Here is an 18,430-nt window from a genome sequence, read left to right on the forward strand (position 1 = left end):
CATCTAAAGCATTCCTTGTACCTTGTAGATATCTAAGATGATTTCAGTAATTTTTGCCAACTGGTTTTAGTAAAATCAAGGAGGCACTTATTTTAAGCTTTGTTAGTTATAAAACACAAAGAAAAGCACGTATGTCATAGGTGTTTTCAATGAGTTATTCTTACACACACCAATTGTATCAGTCAGCTTTCTTTTTCTTTTTCTTTTTCTTTTGTTTTTCTGGTATTGGGAATCGAAAGCAACCTTGTGCTTGCCAGGCAGGCACATGTACCACTGAGCTATATCCCTGGCCCTCAGCCAGCTGTCTTGTGGCTGGACACAATACCTGACGCCCATAACTTAAAGGAGCAGAGGTTTTATTTGGCTTGAGATTTCAGTGCATGGTCAGCTGGCTCTGAGGCAGAAACAGCATGGCAGAAGTGCATGTTGGGACAAAGATGTTTAGTTCATGTTGGACAAAAAGTAGACCAGGCATAGATCCCAAAGCCATATCCCCATGACCCATCCAGACACACCTAGAAGTGTGCTTCCCCAATGCCCGGGGCAGATCCTAAAGCCAGTCCAGTTGAAGCTCACCTAAACTTCCTACCACACAAGACAAAGCTCAAGAATGAGAACTTCTCCAGCAGCCCAGAAACCCTCTTTATGCCATTTCCTGACTTCCACACTTCCCTCCCCAAAGGTGACCACTATCTTACCACAAACATTTTCTTGTCTATGCAGCTTGTATTCTCTTATATATGGCTTTTGTGAGTTTGTAAGGTGTTGTTGCTCACAGCTATGTTCATTTATCTTTATTGTCAGTTGTATTGTATGATACACAATATATTTACCTGTTCTAGTATCAGTGTTGTGGATATTATGAACCATGCTACCACAAATATTTTTGGACACATAATTAGATGATAACATGTGGGTATTTTTCTTCAATCTATCCTTTGGATTTGAAGCCAGGTGGGATTTGAGTTGTTTGATTATGGGATCATCATTTATTCAAATGAAGTAGACACTGTCTCCGAGGTTTCCTGAAGTACTTATCCCAATTTATATACTCCCACAAGAGTGCCATTTTCCACAAAGTAACATTTATTGCTGTGCATTAAATTTTTTTTTAGCCTTACCGGTGTGTGAAATTGTGGTTTAAATTTACATTTTCTTCATGAATAAAGTAATAATTTTGCATGTGTCTGCTGTCTACTTAAATATCCTTTTGTGCATTAATCTAGAGAGTTGTCTTCTGAGTTTTAGAAATGTTAGATATAGTCTGAATATAAGTGTTTTGCTGGTTAAACATATATTAAAAATATATTTTCCCACTTGGTGGTTTGCTTTCTTTTTCATCCTTCTTTCTTTTTGTCTTGCTATCTTTCATCTCTGTCTCTTTTCTTGTACTAGGGATTGAACCCAGGGCCTCACACATGTTAGGCAAGTGTTCCATCACTCAGCTACATCCCTGGGTCTTTTCATTTTATTTTGGAGCAGGGTCTCACTCAGTTGCCCAAACTGGCCTTAGTGAGATTCTCTACCTCAGCTTCCCCAGTAGCGGGGATTACAGGTGTACCTCACCATATTCTGCTGTAAAAGTCACCCATGGTGGTGTGCAGTCTGTGGGTTTTAATAAATGCATGATGATATACATCCACCTAGAGGGTGTCTTTTGGTCACAAACATTTCATAATTTAAGTGTTGTTCACCTCAGAAATATTTTCCCTTAGGGTGAGTGCTTTATTTTTTCCTATTTCAGATATCCTTCCCTTACTCAAAATTAATGCATATACTTTCCTATTTTAGATTTTTAAGAGCTTTATTATTCTAACTCTCACTGTGAGGTCTATAGTTCACCTGGAAGTGAATGTTTGTCTATGGTATAAAGAAAGACACAAGATTCATTTTATTTACTGATGAATACTTAGTTGATGTAGCACCATTTATTGAAAAGACCATAGGTTGCAAAATGTCACATTGGTTGTAAATCAAATGGCATATGTATGTATGTTTAAGATTCTCTAAATTAATCCTTTTATTATTTTTAAATTTATAGTGGTGCTTATTTTCTTAAAATCTTTGCTGGTATTCAGTGGAACTATACTAGCTTTCTTTTGGATTGTACTTAGTTTATGGCCAACTTCTTTTCTGTGTACTTTTCCCTTTGTTTACATAGAAATTATCTCTCAGATGATGAAGATACATAGTTGTTTGACTTTTCATGTAGCCAGACAATCTTTATCTATTAACCAGAATATGTAATCTGTTTATACTAGTTTAGTCTCTGATATTATCTTATTCTCTGTTTCCTATTTTTTCCTTTTTAGGTTAATTTTTCTTTCCTTTTCTACCTCTAGTTGAGTAACCAGTTAGTTTTTATATTCATTTTCCCCTCCATCAACATGCCATTTGTACATGTTTTATTTCTTTATGTGATTATCCTGGAGTCTAACATGCCATACATCCCAGAATTACTAAAATTCAGATTAACTAATATTTTCATTGCTACTCAGACATGGCAATGATCAAACAGCGTTCAACTGTATTGGTGCCTTGCTATTTTTGTGTTATTGAGGTGCTGGGTGTGGTGGCATAAACCTATAATCACAGCACTTGGGAGGCTGAGGCAGTTCAGGCCTAGCCTGGGCAGTTGAGCGAAACCCTGTCTCAGAAAAGGGCTCAGGATGTAGCTCAGTGTGAAGGCCATGAGTTCAATCCCCAGTACTGCCAAAGGAAAAATATTGCTTTAAATCCAAAACAATTAGTCTTCATTTAAGATGAAAAAACAGAGTTAAAAAAACCTACAAATTTTGACTCATGGTAGTATCTTAAATTTTGATTCACAGAGGGAACTAAAAAATGAATTTTCCATAATTTCAAAGTGCAGCTTTAGAGAATATTGTTTTCTGATTTATAATTTGAAAAAGATTGGACAAACTTAGTATATGATTAGAAAAATATACCAATTGTTGGCTTGAGTGAGTTGATATTGGTATTTATGTGGATTAATGTTAAAATGTGATTAATAGCATCCTTTCTTTGCAGCAAGTTAAAAAATGCTTAGTGTTTCATTTTTCACAGTCATCAGTGTAGTACAAGTAACTATATAAATGGTAAATTTCTATTTGTATCAATAAAAAAAATTTTAACAATTAGATTTTAGTTTTTGAGTAACTTCCAAAGAAAGGAAGACAAATGCCAAACGGAAAACAATGTAATTTACTGTTACTTTTATGATGGATCTGTTAAGGAAACATGCAGTGCTTTGCTCAATATAGAACAAGATTTGAACAGTAGAGGGTGCAATTGTACCTTTAGTTGTGCATTTTAACCATTAAAAGTTAGTATTTAAGGGCTAAGAAAAATGTGAAGAATGCATTGTTTGTTGAAGCTATATTCTATTTATAGAAGTGTACTTAAAATAAATGACTTATGTAAATAGGAAATATAAGTTTATGATCAAGAAATGCTTTACTTAATCTTGCACTTTTTAGAAATGTCCAATTTAAATCTTAGAAACCATTTTCTAAAAATGTTATTTTTAACTAATATACTTTTTCTACATAGAAAGGTATATTTATATCTATATCTATCTATATATCAAGGAGACATTTTTACCACTAATCATATGGGTTTTTTTCTCTTCAGAAAAGGTAATCCAAAGGAGTAAATTTTTTTGTCTTGTTTTGTTTCTGGTACTGGGGATTGAACCTAGGACCACTGCATTGAGCTATATCTCCAGTTCTTTTCATTTATTTACTTAAATTATTTGTGAGACATGGCCTCACTAATTTGCTAGGTTGCCCAGGTTGAACTTGAACTTGTAATCCTCCTGCCTCAACCTCTTGGACCTGCTGGCTGTATAGAGATAACTGCATTGCAAGACTCCCATTTTGCCGGAGGATAAAATATAGTTAAGAGCCACTACAGATAAATGATGCAAGGCAAGGAAGTTCTGACCTTCCAATATTACTAACATTAAGGTTTTGCTGAATATCCAGAAATTTCTTGGGGTTGCAGATTAGGAACTAAGACTTCCGCTTAGGCCCTAAAGAAGCACTGTATAATCACAGTCTAAAGCTTGTGGGTTATATATGTACAGAGCTTTGAGCATTTGTCTCCAAATTTGACTCTTCCATAAATAAGCATTACTTTTGGTTTTTTTATAGGAAAAATATGGGTTTAGGGTTGTAGTTTGACAAAATCACTTTTTCACAAAACTTATGTTCAAACTTAATAAACTTGAAGTACTTTAGAGGCATTCTTGCTCACATTTAAAAAATTACCATAAAACGACTAGCTGAGAAATAGTCTCTATCTATATTAATGAGATATATATTCCTGTCTTTAGATTTAATTGAACAGCTATTTAGCATAGCATTGTAACTTCATAATTATAGCTAATGCCCAGTGGTTTCTAGTGTTAAGCTAATTGTGAAGGGCCTACACTGTAGGAAAAACAAACAAAGAACGAAAGAATGAAAAAGGAAGTAAATCTATTTTAAGCACTAAATTAGTAAATTAGAAGTATTTTGGGGTAGATCAATTTGCTTTTTGTGTATAAATGTACTTTGAATTTTGTTTTAGTGTGAACTTCTAAAGCTAATGTGAATGAAATGATCAGGTAGAGCACAAGCATTGGTTACTAATTGGCCAAGTAACTTAAAAAGTACTTTAAATGGAAACTAGAACCGTGAAAGAAGTTGAAGAATGGCGGGTGTCATGGACAGTTACAGGGGACCTTGAAGACAGTGTATTACAAGCACAAAAGTAACAAAGAATCTGAGATTATGGCGATTTAAAAGTGCACTAAGAAAGCTGATTGTTTTGCTTTACTTTTAATAAGTAGTTGAGTATCAAGAAACATTATGTTCCAGAAAAATTCTAAGGTAACAGGAAGAAAATTTGTCATGGGTCTTAAGCAGACAAATATTTTGTTCTTTTTTTCTTTCTGAAGGAGAAAACAGACTTTTAAACAAAGCCCCAATATGTTTAATTTATTACAGATAGGCCTTAAACTAAGCCACTTCCAGATTTGATTTATTAAATATTCCACACAAAAAATTGTTGCTTTACTCCTCTTTCTTTACCATGAAAGTGAGCTGCAGATACAAAATAAGTATTTGTTCTTTTCCTTTCTTTATTCCTAACTTTATTTGCTCTGTGGAATTGACATGTGTACAGTAAGGGTCTCCTTGTGCTAGGTGTTGGGCAACAAACTATAGTTCCCTATTTTCTTAGAGTTTATAATATAATGGAAGAAGGTACCTAGGTAACAAATATCCACAGTACAAATATACATTTACAAATCATGATAAGTGCTAGTATAAGGGAAAATATTGGGTAATTCAGAAGGATTATCAGAGACAAGGATGAAGAGAAAGGGAGAAATAAAGAATGAAATCATTGAGTATTGACTTCAAAGATGGGAGGTGATTAGGTGATTTGTTTTGAAAATAGTCAAATTTAGGAAAAAGGTTTTACAGGAGAAAAAGAATCCTCACTGGAAAAGCTCTGAAAGTGTAAAATGAAATTAGTTGGTGCTTGGCATTTTTGAAGAACTAAATATCAATTACTTATGTGATTTTTAAACAGTTGCTGTCCTGATTTTGATCCCATTTATAATTTTTTCTTTACCATATTTTCAACCTGAGTAACAGTCCTATACCCAGCCTAATTTTAAAAGAGGAAATATAGTTATGAGTCAAATGGCAATGCTACTCCTTCCTGGAGGTATCAGATTTATCATATGTTCGTGGTTTGATGTCATGCCATTGGCTGTAGTCACAGGCTGGACAAATTGTGCATTTAAGGGGAGATGCTGGTGGTTGGCAGTGTTGTTGGCAGGACTAAAGCTGTATTATCGCAGGTATTTCTGTGTATATAGATTCGAATAAAGAATTCCACAAATGAGGAAAATGCTTATAGCTTATAATAAGTTGTGTAATTGATCTTTTAACAACGAAATATTGCGAACATGCAGGTCTAACAAATTTAAAGTCCAGTTGCTTGAATCAACTGTATATTTGTATCACTTATAGTATATATAACATTTTACATATTATAAATTTATTTTGGAGATTTCTCATTCATACTATAAAATTAAAAATATTGATGAGAACCAAAAATCATTTTATTTTAATGAATTTATCTCAGTGCTTTCCCAAATTTTTGATCATAGAATCCGTATGCATTCACTTATCACCACTTTAAAGAACTACAGTTTGTCTTTCAAGAAAACAACAGCTGTACTGTATTCCTTGATGGGCGAGAGCCCTGAGTTAAGACATTCAGCTGTGGCAAAACTTTACCTTGTCCACTAGGTATTGTGCCAGTTTTTGGTATTTGGGTTTTTCTTTTTGGTTATTTGTGTTTTCTTCATCGATTTTTCCATTTCTCATAATTGGATAACCTCTGATTCCAGAATATGAAAGCTAAATAACATGGTAGCCATTTGCCTTGTAGGTTGAGTGCTAATTAAATGAACACATACTTAAAATCTTGAAATATAAAATTCTTTCTATGAAAATATTAATGTTATATGTTAAAATGCTCTTTTAATGCATTTTGAAATGTATCTCTAATTTCTTTTTTGGCAAAAGTTTTGCAGAGTTCCGCATTAGACAGTATTAAATGAATGTTATTTTGGTACACTCTAAAGTTATTAGACCTTAAACGTTTCAATTGTCTAAGGCCACAAGATTTGAGGGAATCAAACAAGTGTCACTGAATTCTGAGAGTTCTGTGTGGGGTGGAGAGTGTTACCTTTTGAGTTAAGGATCAATTTGCTTTTTCTTGGTAGTGAGTGTCTTTCATATTTCAAGAGTTTTTAAAACCCTATGAAGGGAAGAGGTGTAAGCTGTCTCTAAGGAAATAAAGCACCCTATTTCTCCAAGGACCTTTGTCAATGAAACTGAAATGCAAAAAATTGGGGGTGCACCCACCTCCTTTACCTATGTAACTTGTCCATGACTGAGGTGACTGACAATTCTGGGTTACATGCCATATCAATGGTGTATGGATGCCTGTGGGGCCGACCTAAGCAGGCAGAGCTCTCTCCCCATACACACGCTCTTTTCTCATTACATGGATCTACATAGTAATAATAAAAGTCCAATAAGTTGGAGAACTAATTAGACATGTCAAAGAACTTTGAATGTATTTTATTCTCTGTGACCACTTCTCTGAAGTGGTCTGAACTGGCTTTAGGGATTCCTGCTAAGAGATGTGAGAGAGGATTCTCATGGCAAGGGTTTCATCTGTGGTAATAACAAAAAGGCTATGTGAAACAATAAGTTTAAGAACATTATACTGAAAATTGGGAAATTTAAGTTCTAAAGTTGCTTTGCCTTTGGCGAGTTCTTTTAAGACCTTTCCCTTCAGGTTTCTTTAGATTTCAAATGAAAATTCTGAGGTGAATAATCCCTATAGTCTATTCTAGATCAAAAAACCTGTGCTACTCATTAAAAAAAAAGAACACTTCTGCCCCTACCCAGGAGGTGGTAATGGTTAGAGTGTCTAGTGTGTCAAATCATAGCAAATGTTTCTGCCAGTCCTTTAATTCTGTGTGTGTGTATGTGTGTGTGTGTGTGTGTGTGTGTGTATTTGTTGTGCACTGGAGAGTGATATAAAGTAACTAAATTTAAATTATGGAGTGAATGTGGAAATACTGTAAGTTTTACTTCTGGGGGAATGCAAGTTGCCTTCTACCAATGGAGCGTCTGATCAGTGGAAACAGGCTAATGAAAATAAATAACATTCATCAAGTTCTCTGTGTTCCTAGTAGCAATTACTTTTAAAGTTCCACAAATAAAGTGGTTTGAAGACATCTTTGTCATTTTTTCCACCTACTATTGGTAGTCAACATAGATATTTTTCTAAAGCAGAGAGATGGTTTGAATTTTGGCTGTGTTATATTTTATGAAAAACTTAGATTGATTTTCCACTTTAATATCCTAAATTAACCCTTCCTTTAGAATGAAAATATGCTTACCTAATATAATAAAGGTGATTGCTGAATATTCTGTACTAACTGTAAAAATATGTAAAAGATTTAATGTATTCATTTTCGTAAGGCACTGAAACTATTAGATACCATATATTGTTTTCTGAGTAACTTCTTTTTTATATAGGTGTTTACACATTTGTCTTTTAAATTTAAATCTGAACTACTAACACTTAAAGGATTATTTACCTACTAGATTAAATACTTGTTCCTTAAAAAATAAATTTAAAAATCTAATCTAGAGCAGAAAGGCATTTGTAAATCTTTTCTAAACATGTACGTTAGGCAAGATGGCTGATAATTTTACTGTCAATTAACATATGTATCAAATATATACAGCTTATGGGCCCCAGCCTGAGGCTTTTACCCCTGTTCCAAGAGTAATACTTCCATGTCATGCAGTGATCTTGACCCTGGAATGATATCCAATTGTTTTACCAGCCTACTACTTCATTTGCTTGTCACTAGAAAGCTGGGTTTCTGGATTTCTTTCTGATAATGATAATATAAAAGCTACAGTAGCAAATGGTGTCTTAATTTGAAGTTAGCTGACATTTACTTCTCATTAAGTTAATGAGACTAAAGGTATCTACATTTTCCTGGGTTTTTCTTTACTGCAAATTCCTCTCCTCCTGAAAACTGATACTTGAACAATACGAATTCCTCTCGACTAAGTCATTTTACTTATTTGTAAAATTTTAATTCACCCGCACTTCTATTATATTGTCTGTTGTACATCTTCAGTACTTTCTTTCCTTCCTAAATTCAATGCATTCTGGAAAGTTTGTTTTCCTTACTTTGAATTTTGGTTACAAAACATGTAGAAGGAGAACAGTCATGCCAGCTAGGAAACTCTACTTAAGATAAAAGCATCAACCAAAAGGAAAATTCATCAACTGCAGGACTATTCTTCTGTTAACCACATGATATAAAATCTATTTTCAAAAAGAAATTACTTGTGCAAATGTTTTGTAATATTTTGTGGAAAATATCAACGCATTAATTTAGAAAGTGACATGCATTCAATATAGCAGAATAACTGGGATAAAACTGAGAAAGTGCCATTTATTAATCATATATTAGAAATATTATGATGTATGCTTGTGCATATGTGCACTGGATTTAAATATAGCAAAATAATACTTTTGTGAAGAAAACATTTTAAATTATGTTGCACATACTTAAAAATTTTTTATTCATAGAAAAAAATCTAGAAAACCTAATATTTTTCTTCTTAAAACTTATTATTTATTCAATCATTGGAAATGGGCAGTTAGCTAATGAGTACAAAGAAATGTTCATTTTGTTAAATGGTGCAGTGGATTTTCATGAGAACTAGTTTAGGCTAAGGTCCAATAATAAGTTACCATCATTTTAAGCAGTGCAATATAAGAATTCATTTCAACTAATATTAAGCATGACACTAATTTAGTACTAAATGCTGAGCACATTAGCAATTACAGTACAGCATGCTGTCACTTTCCAAGTTTCTGCAGTTAGGTTTTCTTCATTATTGGTTTATTATTATTATTTTTTCATTTGAAGGAGTATAACTTCAAAATATCCTAGCCTCTAGAACTTTTATGTATGTGGGTGTTTAAATATATGTTCCCTATGACCAGATGTACTCTTCCATGGAATTATACAACTAATTCTATAAGAGTTAATGTAACTGAAGGTATTTAAATCATTGTACTTAATTCATTGAAAATCAAGTTTCTTGCCATGAAAATAATAAACCAAAAAGAAAGCCCTGAACCTTTGTCTCATTTATCAAAGTATAATTAAAATTCTATCATCTGACTCATCACCCTTTACAGTCAAAAGACAGTTTCTGTGCTATATTATTATATATTGAAATAGGGTGAATGCTTTTCTAAAACCAATGTTCCTAAAATAATGTATATATCATTATAACTCTTGATTTTGCCTTATTACCAATTACTTTAAAAGAAAAATTTTTAAATATTTATGAAATGGGCTCAGCAGTCCTATTTTTTTTTTTTTTTAAATTTTGAGACAAGGTCTCACTCTGTAGTTCAGGCTGGCCTTAAATTCACTACATAGCCCAGGGTGGTCTCAAACTCATGGTAATCCTCCTGCCTCATCCTCCTCAGTGCTGGGATTACAGGCGTGTGCCCCGTGCCTGGCTTCAGTAACTATAAATTAAACAAAGTAGCCAACTGTCTATCTTGATTTGCCCAGGACTGACAAATTACTTGGGGCTTTTAATTTTAAAACTGGGACAATATGAAGCATTTTTGGCATTAAAACCAGGTCAATTCAGGCAAAGAGGTACAAGCTGGTTACCATAAACCAGGATGAAATGATGCTAGAATAACAACTATTCTAGGAGAAGGGACTTTGAGAAAGTCTTCTGTTGCTTTTTCAAGTTTTAAAAATTTTTCTTCTTTTTAGTCAAACTAGCACAGTCTTCTCTCTGCATTCCAAACCAAAACAAGAGTAACAGAGAGAAGTCTTGCCAAAGACAGGAAAGGATAGAGGTTTGAGTTCTGCTTTCAAAATTCTGGATTCAAAATCTAAATGGCTGGCTTTGCCATTCCCGAGCAGGTAATTCTGTGCCTCTGTGTTCTCAGATGTGAACAGAAGTATTAACAATAATATTCATTTGGCAGGGTTGCATAAATAGTGCCTGTAATACCTTAAGAGTTCAAGAAAATTAGTTGTTTTTATTGTGGTCTTGATTATGAATAGCAACTTGATTATGAATAGCCAGTATGTCTATCAATAAACAGGAACTTTGTATCTTGATTCTTAGAAGTGCTTGTTATAAGTTTCAGGAAGGGGTAGTTTCCATCATTTAAAAAGCTCAGCTGGGCTGGGGATATAGCTCAGTGGCACAAGCACCTGCCTGGCAAGTGCAAGGTTCTGAGTTCGATTCCCAAAAAGGAGAAAAAGCTCAGCTATACTTTTGTTTATTTTCAAAATTCAAGATATGTACCCAAGGGGCTGGGGATTTAGCTCAGCGGCAAAGCACCTGCCTGGCAAGCACAAGGTCATGAGTTCAGTTCCCGGTACCGGAGAAAAACAAAACAAAACAAAACAACAACAAAAAAAGATATGTACCCATAAAATGCCGAAAGAGGCTCTTGAACCTAGAAAATGTGGCATCTATGAAATGGACAAGTGGCTAGTAAAATTATCCCAGTTCTCTTGGCTGCTAGCATTTTTAAAACTAGCCAATATTATAATAAATCTGTTTTATTTAATATCTCTTCACATGATTTTGAGATTCCATTCAGGAAGACATGGTAATAATTATTTTCAGTTCTGAGGGTTGGGTGCAAAATGTACCACAGTTTGATCTAGCAAACAACAGAACTTTGCCTCTGTGAAAGCTATGACAAAAGGGGACTGCTGACCGAGGGTTGTGAGTCAATTAATGAATTCTACAGTATGAATTCAGTTACCTCAGAGTTGTATTGTTCTAAATGCACTATCTAACATGAAGCCTATATCTAAGAAGCACAAAAGGGATTAGTCTTTGCTATCCCAGTCCCATACATTCTAGTTTTGTGGTAGACACTGTGCTAATGAGCAGAAAGTAGACTTATACTTGATCTTTGATCCTGCAATTTAACTGATTAACTTTACTGTGGGATGCATAGTAAAGACAATTTGTCTGTAATTGAGAGACCTTGGTTTTTCATGTAAAATTTATCACTAGCATTTTCCAAATGCCATGCAAAAGATAGCTAAGAAAATGTTAGAATCGCTCAAAAGGTTGAGATGGAAATCCGTTCCCTTAAAATGTATACAATCAGTCAAAAACATGATTGTAAGTCTTAAACCATTTAAGAATGAAAGAGAAAATCTCAGAGTTCTAATTTTTGGCTAAATAATTATAACATTTTTAAGTGAAAAAGAAATTATTTTTTCACAGTATAGCCTGACATAATATATTCTACATCTTGAGCACCTTTAAAGTGCAAGTTATGCACCAGGGATATGGCTCAGTGGCACGGGCATCTGCCTGGTAAGTGCAAGGTCCTGAGTTCGATTCCTGGTAACCAAAAACAAAAAAAGTGCAAGTTATGTTTAACAGTCATGTCTTTTCAGCCACTTTCTTTGTGTTTAACAGATTACTCATTCTCCTTATCAGGTCCATCCTAGAACCTCTGACAGTTTTATTAAAAATGAAAATGGGGGGCTGGGGATTTAGCTCAGCGGCAAAAGCGCCTGCCTGGCAAGCGCAAGGTCGTGAGTTCGGTTCCCGGTACCGGAGAAAACCCCCCCCCCAAAAAAAACAAAACAAATAAAAATGAAAATGTAGCATGCAAGTATCATAACTGTATGTAGCTAGGTTATTCAGTAGTGAAAACTACTTACACTAATTTTATTGTAAAAATTCACTTTTGATCAAAATTCTGAGATTTTTTTAATTTTGAGGGTAAAATGCTTTGGTTTGTAATTTTTGTCTTGGTACATGTAGAAAGCTTTCTACCCATGAACGAGCGCTGTCTCTATTTTGTTTGCTCATAGGTACTAAATAACCTCATTTGAGTCTCACATGAACTCTAAAAACAAAACACTTACTTAGCAATTGCCTATTTTCCCCTGTACATTGCTCCTAATTTATTTTGAGACATGAACTCTTGGCCTCATAGACCCCACTAATAGACCTATAAGAAAAAGTATTTTAGTATTAAACATTTTCCCAAGGAAGAATTCCCTCAGGTTAAATAAGAATTTGGACTTTGGCCTGGGAGGAAGAAATTGTCACGGAAGTCCTTTTAGAATGTAATCAGTTATGGAAAGTCTCCGTGCTTGTGCTTGTTTCACTTTTAATTAAAATAACAATAATTCAGAGCTATTATTTACTGCTATTTGTGAGTTATTCATTATAAGTGAAAATGTTTAGGAGATTATCCACTTTATGCATTACATTCTTTTTTTTTTTTTTTTTGGTACTAGAATCAAATTCAGGGAATTAATGCTCTTCTGAAAGTGTTCATATTGGAAAAGAGACAAGTTAAATGTCTTATGTCATCTGTAGTAGGGGAATTAGATCATAATCTCTGTGGAAGAATGTTTAGGATTGTACATCCTTTATCATTACACTGCTAATTAAAAAAAAATACACAAAATAAAAACGTTTGTTAAAGTGCCAGTGGCTATATGGTTTTTTCTTTGTTTCATATTTTCCTCTCTTTTTTTGCAATTTTTACTTATTAGTTCAAATACAGAAAGTTGTGTATTTAAAAGCAAAAGTGAGCAAGTTTTTGAGAGACTAATATTTGTGTCCTTGGCAAAAGTTAGAGTCTGGTGAATAGCTCCGCATTACAATTAATTTTAATTTTTCTATCTACTTTGATTCATTTAGGAATGGGGAGAGAACTGTGGGTTACAATACCGAGTGTCCAAGAATAGTAATTAAAAGGCTGCTTAGACCCTATAAACTTGGATTTAGGTAAATATTAGGAATTTAGCTATTAAATATTCTGAGGATTCTAAATGTTTTCACATGATGGGAGAATAAAACTTGGGCAGAAAGGATGCTACCTAATTGTCCCCAATTTAGGAAATCGTAGGGATGCAGCTGTGAGGGGTGGCGACTGGACAGGTGCTGGTGCAGCGTCCTGTGTCCTGCAGCCTCTGGAGTCTGCTTTTTTAGAACTGTCCCTCTTCAGTCTCGTGTCAGAGTTTTTTCCTTGCCAACTAAGTGGAAAGATGCATTCCTAAAGGCTTGGTTGTCATGGAAGTAATATTTTTAATGTGTTAGGCATGGTTCATTTTCAGGATGAACTTTTGGGAGTGATCTTAAGCCTCCTCCCCCCCCCCCCGCCCCGCTTCTCTGTCAGACCTCGCGAAGGGAAGCTGAAGGCCCATCGGCGAGCTTTCCTGCAGACACTAACTCAAGTGGGAGGGGGCATGGAGAAGCTTGAGTGGCCTTCTAGGGTCAACTCTGAGTTCGCCGAGGACGGAAAGGGGGGAAAGTAGCTGGAACTGGCAGAGCAGCAACGGTTGGGGGTGGGGGTGGGGGATCCGAACCCGTCCCCACCCGCTCTCCCAAAGGCACCTGGGTGTAAGGGGGATCCCTCCCGGGCACGGGTCCTCTAACCTCCGAGAGGCAAGTTTCTCTGCGAGCATTAGCCACCTGTGTGAGGCGCTCCCCGTGGGAAAGGTGGCGTGGCAGAAGCCAGAGCTCCATCGCACCGCCCCGCAGCTTTGCTCGGCGAGGCTGAGCGTTCAAATATCTCCAGAACTCAAAGCGTTCAGCTGGATTCAGAGTCCCAGCTAAACCGGCCCCTGTACATGGCCAGGATCTGAGGGCAGCATCCTCAAGACTGATACGCTCTGGGGCCGGCTGACGCCTCCCCAGTTTCCTCCGGGTCCTCTCCGTCCTCTCCCTTCCACCTCTCCACCCCCAAAGTAGGGCTCCCGCCTCGCTCCGCCCGCGCAGCCCCCGGCCGCCCCGAGCTTTATCAGGCTCCCGCGGGCGCCCAGGCTTCCTCTGCAGAGCGCCCGGACAGACGGCCGCAGCCCGGCAGTCAAGCCACCCACTCCGCTCGGGCCGCCGCTCAGGGCGCTAGCCGGGCCGGACCTGCTGCTTCGCTCGTCCCCGCTCGCAGCCTGCGCGCAGCCCAGAGAAGCGGAGCCTGCACCCTGAAACTCCGGTGGCTGGAGCCGGCGGACTGGGCATGCTCAGAAGCCAGGGCTGGCTTTGGTCTCAAGTAGGAAGCTTTTGCACTCGGGAGGCAGCGGCGACTTTGGGGAAAGTTGATCGGAGAGGAGAGGAAGCGCCAGGACGCGGAGCAGCGGCAGGAAGGAGCCCCCGGCAGCCCAGAGGAGCATGGGCACCCTGCGGGATTTACAGTACGCGCTCCAGGAGAAGATCGAGGAGCTGAGGCAGCGGGATGCTCTCATCGACGAGCTGGAGCTGGAGTTGGATCAGAAGGACGAACTGATCCAGAAGCTGCAGAACGAGCTGGACAAGTACCGCTCGGTGATCCGGCCGGCCACCCAGCAGGCGCAGCAGCAGAGCGCCAGCACCTTGCAGGGCGAGCCGCGCACCAAGCGGCAGGCGATCTCCGCGGAGCCCACCGCCTTCGACATCCAGGACCTCAGCCATGTGACCCTGCCCTTCTACCCCAAGAGCCCACAGTAAGCAGGGGTCCCGCCGGGGCCGCGCGGCACCCTGGCGGTGGGGAGCTGGGGTCTCTGTGTTGTCTGTCGGCCCCCGCCCCTCCCGTTGGCCATGTCTGTCCTCATGCTCAGAAATGTTTCATTTTCACGGGCTCTTCTTGCCGGGCTGTGCACGTTTTCACTGCCAGAGTCACTGCACATCGTTGCCTTCGTGTCTTTGTCAGATGCTAAGGTATTTACGAAATATACATGTACAATCGCGTATGCCGAGTACGGTGCGTAGAGTTTGAATGCGCCCCAGGTGTGTGTCCTGCCGAGTGTGTGTGTGAGCGACTGTGAAAGGAGGAATCAAGACCTGTCTCTCCCAAGCCCTGGCAGACCTGGCCAGCCGGAAAATTCTGAATGCAGGCTCATCACACTTGAAATGAAAGGCGTCTGCTATCACCCTTACTTTCCGTGCTCTCCTGGATTTCTCTACATGCGGCGCTTCACGCTGGCACCCTTGAAACCTGATGTTCTGTAATCATCAAAGTGTAAAAAATAAGTAAATATGCATATGAAAGGGAAGAATGTTTGATTTCCTCAATTGGGTGACATTTACATTCCATAAATAGAAGCCTAGGCTGTTGATTTTTTTCTCAAAATATTTTTTCATAACATCTGAGGGAGAATATTGCTTATTTTCTTGGAGAATTTTTATGTAATTACTAATGAACAGACCCGTCTCCCAAGAGGGTAGCACGTTTGCAGGAACACGTAGCGATAAGCACACTACCTTTATTTGTAATGTGGACACACTGCTTGCCTTACTCGAGGTTTCTAATAGAACCACTCTGTTATTCTAGCATCTTGGAGAGCAGTGTAGTTCTGATGTCAGTGGGCTTCATAACTTGGATGGGGAAATTGAATGAAACTTGTTATACAACACTCAACTCAGAGTCCATATGGAGAGTATGCTTCAGGAGCATGAGATTAACAGAGAATGAAAGAGCGCCTCAAAATGAATGGTATTTTTAATTAAGAGATAGTGGCATAATTGACAAAGCAAATCATTTTGCTGCTTTACAACCACACCACACTGGCTGGATAACACGTGTTACATAATAATGCAAGGTCCCTGGGAACCTTTTACTTCATAAACACAAAGAGTTAATAAAAGGAGAAAGAGTAAACACTTGATGATCTCCATTTGTATTTATTTATCAGGAGTATGCACTAATTGTACTTTTGAAAACTTACAGCATTATACCTATACATGTTGGATCCCGTGGAACATTTACAGTTCTTCCTGCAGCTTTACGTCCACAAGGAGTTTGTTTTCTGAAAAGGAATAGGGAAGAGACAATACGGACAAGCATTTCTGAGATCCTGACCATACATACAAGTTGCTGTGATAATTCAGCAGAGTTAGACTTTAGAAACCTAAGTGATCTGAATCCACTGCCACTTTCTGTGGTAAATTAATTTGCAGTCCTGACATGCTTGCCTGTTTTAGCTAATGAGGTACATGGCCATCTCTCCTGGGCCACGTTTTGCATAATGAAAAAAATAACTCAAAGACAGCTCTTTGCATCTTCAGGCATTGTATAGGATCTCATTTTAGCATCTGCAGGACTTCATAGTAACACAGAGCAAACTCCGCTTTTATAAAATAGCCATTTTAATAGGTTGTATAATGAAGTATGATCAAGCCAGCTGATAATTCCAGTTAAACATTCTATCAGAGAAGATCTAAAAGAATCTAGGCAGCAGGGAATGGACTGTAGAATGTGGTTAACTTTTAGAAGCGTGTTAATACTTGACTAGATTTTCTTAAAAGGTCAATAGAGGAAAATAAAATTACTGTGGCAAATAAGTCAGGATGTCCCATTATAATAAATGTTTTATCTATTGAAAATGCTGTGCATTCTGAAATTCATTTAGTGACTTTAAAGAACTCAGTTTTTAAGGTATTTCCATGATGGTTTTTGTGATTCTGAAGGATTATATTGAAGAAAATGATAGAATGTCTCCCAAGCTTAAATAATTTTGGAAAAACATCTGTTCTTTTTTCACACTTACATACAGAAAGCTAGAATAAAATTGGCTTGAATGGTAGAGTGTACCTATCTTAGGGGAAAAAAGAAGCACATTGTATGCAAAATGAATATTATGTTATTTGAATAACTGTATAAGAAAGCACCACATAAAATTAAGAAAACTCACCAGTCAGAAAATGATTACTCTGAGTTTCAATTTATTGCATTTGAATTACTTGACTATATAGAGATTTATTGGCAACAAGTGTTAAGAGCACTTTAGCGCAACTTAAATGTAGTCATCATTCTTTAGATCACACGTAGATATTATGAGTTCAAGTTAAAATGAAACCATCCAAATAGACTTTAATTGATTTCAACTTCATAGAATGTTAGTGTTTGGTTGTCTTTCCATTAAATGTAGGTATCTGCCCTGCTAAGTTTCTTTTAAAATGTATGCAAATATTTGTCTAGTGTTTACTGAGGTTACCTTTTGAGGATTATAATTTTCAAAACAATTCTCTTTTTCTTAGTGATGTTTTGGTTATTTCAAAGATAGTATAAAATGTAAACTAACTTAGTAATTAATCCCCCTGACATTTTTGGTTTGGAATTTTTCCTTTAAGGTGAGAATTGGAAAGAAGGTTGTCAGATTCCAGCACGGAGCCGGAACATTCCTACTGCATCCTTGAGTTGGAAGCAGTGTTTTTAATTGGTCTCTTTCACAAGCTGATAGGTATAACTCATAAGGCCTTTTTAGTTTATAAATGTTAAATGAAAAACTGATGTAGGAAATTGGAACTTGTATTCATTTGCTGCCAAATAAATATTTGAGAATGTAAAACATATAAAAAGATATGTTTTTTAAATAAATTGAGCAAATAAACCCTTAAAACAAAAGAAACAAACAAAACTATGCATTCTATGAGATCAGATAGGCTATTGGCTTTTAGAAACTTGTGATATTAGTTTTATTTTATGACATTTCATTCATTGCCTATACTAGATTAGACTACTCACTGTTTGATATTTTGATCTACTGATTGTCAGTATTCCCAAATCTTTTCCATTTTACTGTCACAGCATTTCATGTCATTTTAGTTGGAGTGTGTAGACTTACATTTCTATCAAAAGTTATTAGTGTTGGATATTTCTAAAGTTGTTGCTTTTCACCCCAGAGGTAGCTGCGTTTCAGAGGATGATGACGTATTCTGTTCTGTTTCACTTTGTGATTGTGAAGTACTTTGAAGAACTGAAGATAACAAGATATACATTTTCTTGTTTTTAAGGAAACATTAAGATTAAAAAGATAATA

At 36.9% G+C, this 18,430-nt stretch overlaps 1 protein-coding gene across 2 annotated transcripts in view; it reads left to right on the forward strand.

Annotated features, from left to right (window-relative positions):
- Prkg1 (protein kinase, cGMP-dependent, type I) overlaps positions 1-18,430 on the forward strand; it is a 1,159,533-nt gene that overhangs the window by 65,713 nt on the left and 1,075,390 nt on the right. Inside the window, exon 1 of one of the 2 annotated variants that reach the window (XM_005385905.2) lies at positions 13,875-15,115. The exons of the other annotated variant lie outside the window; for it this stretch is intronic. Coding sequence (XP_005385962.1) covers positions 14,805-15,115 — 311 coding nt within the window. The 5' untranslated portion in view covers positions 13,875-14,804. Of the gene's footprint in view, positions 1-13,874; positions 15,116-18,430 lie in introns of those variants that run through there. 2 annotated transcript variants of the gene reach the window in all.

Source organism: Chinchilla lanigera, unplaced genomic scaffold (genome assembly GCF_000276665.1).
Source record: "Chinchilla lanigera isolate Chin_1 unplaced genomic scaffold, ChiLan1.0 scaffold00024, whole genome shotgun sequence".
NCBI classification, from domain to species: domain Eukaryota; kingdom Metazoa; phylum Chordata; class Mammalia; order Rodentia; family Chinchillidae; genus Chinchilla; species Chinchilla lanigera.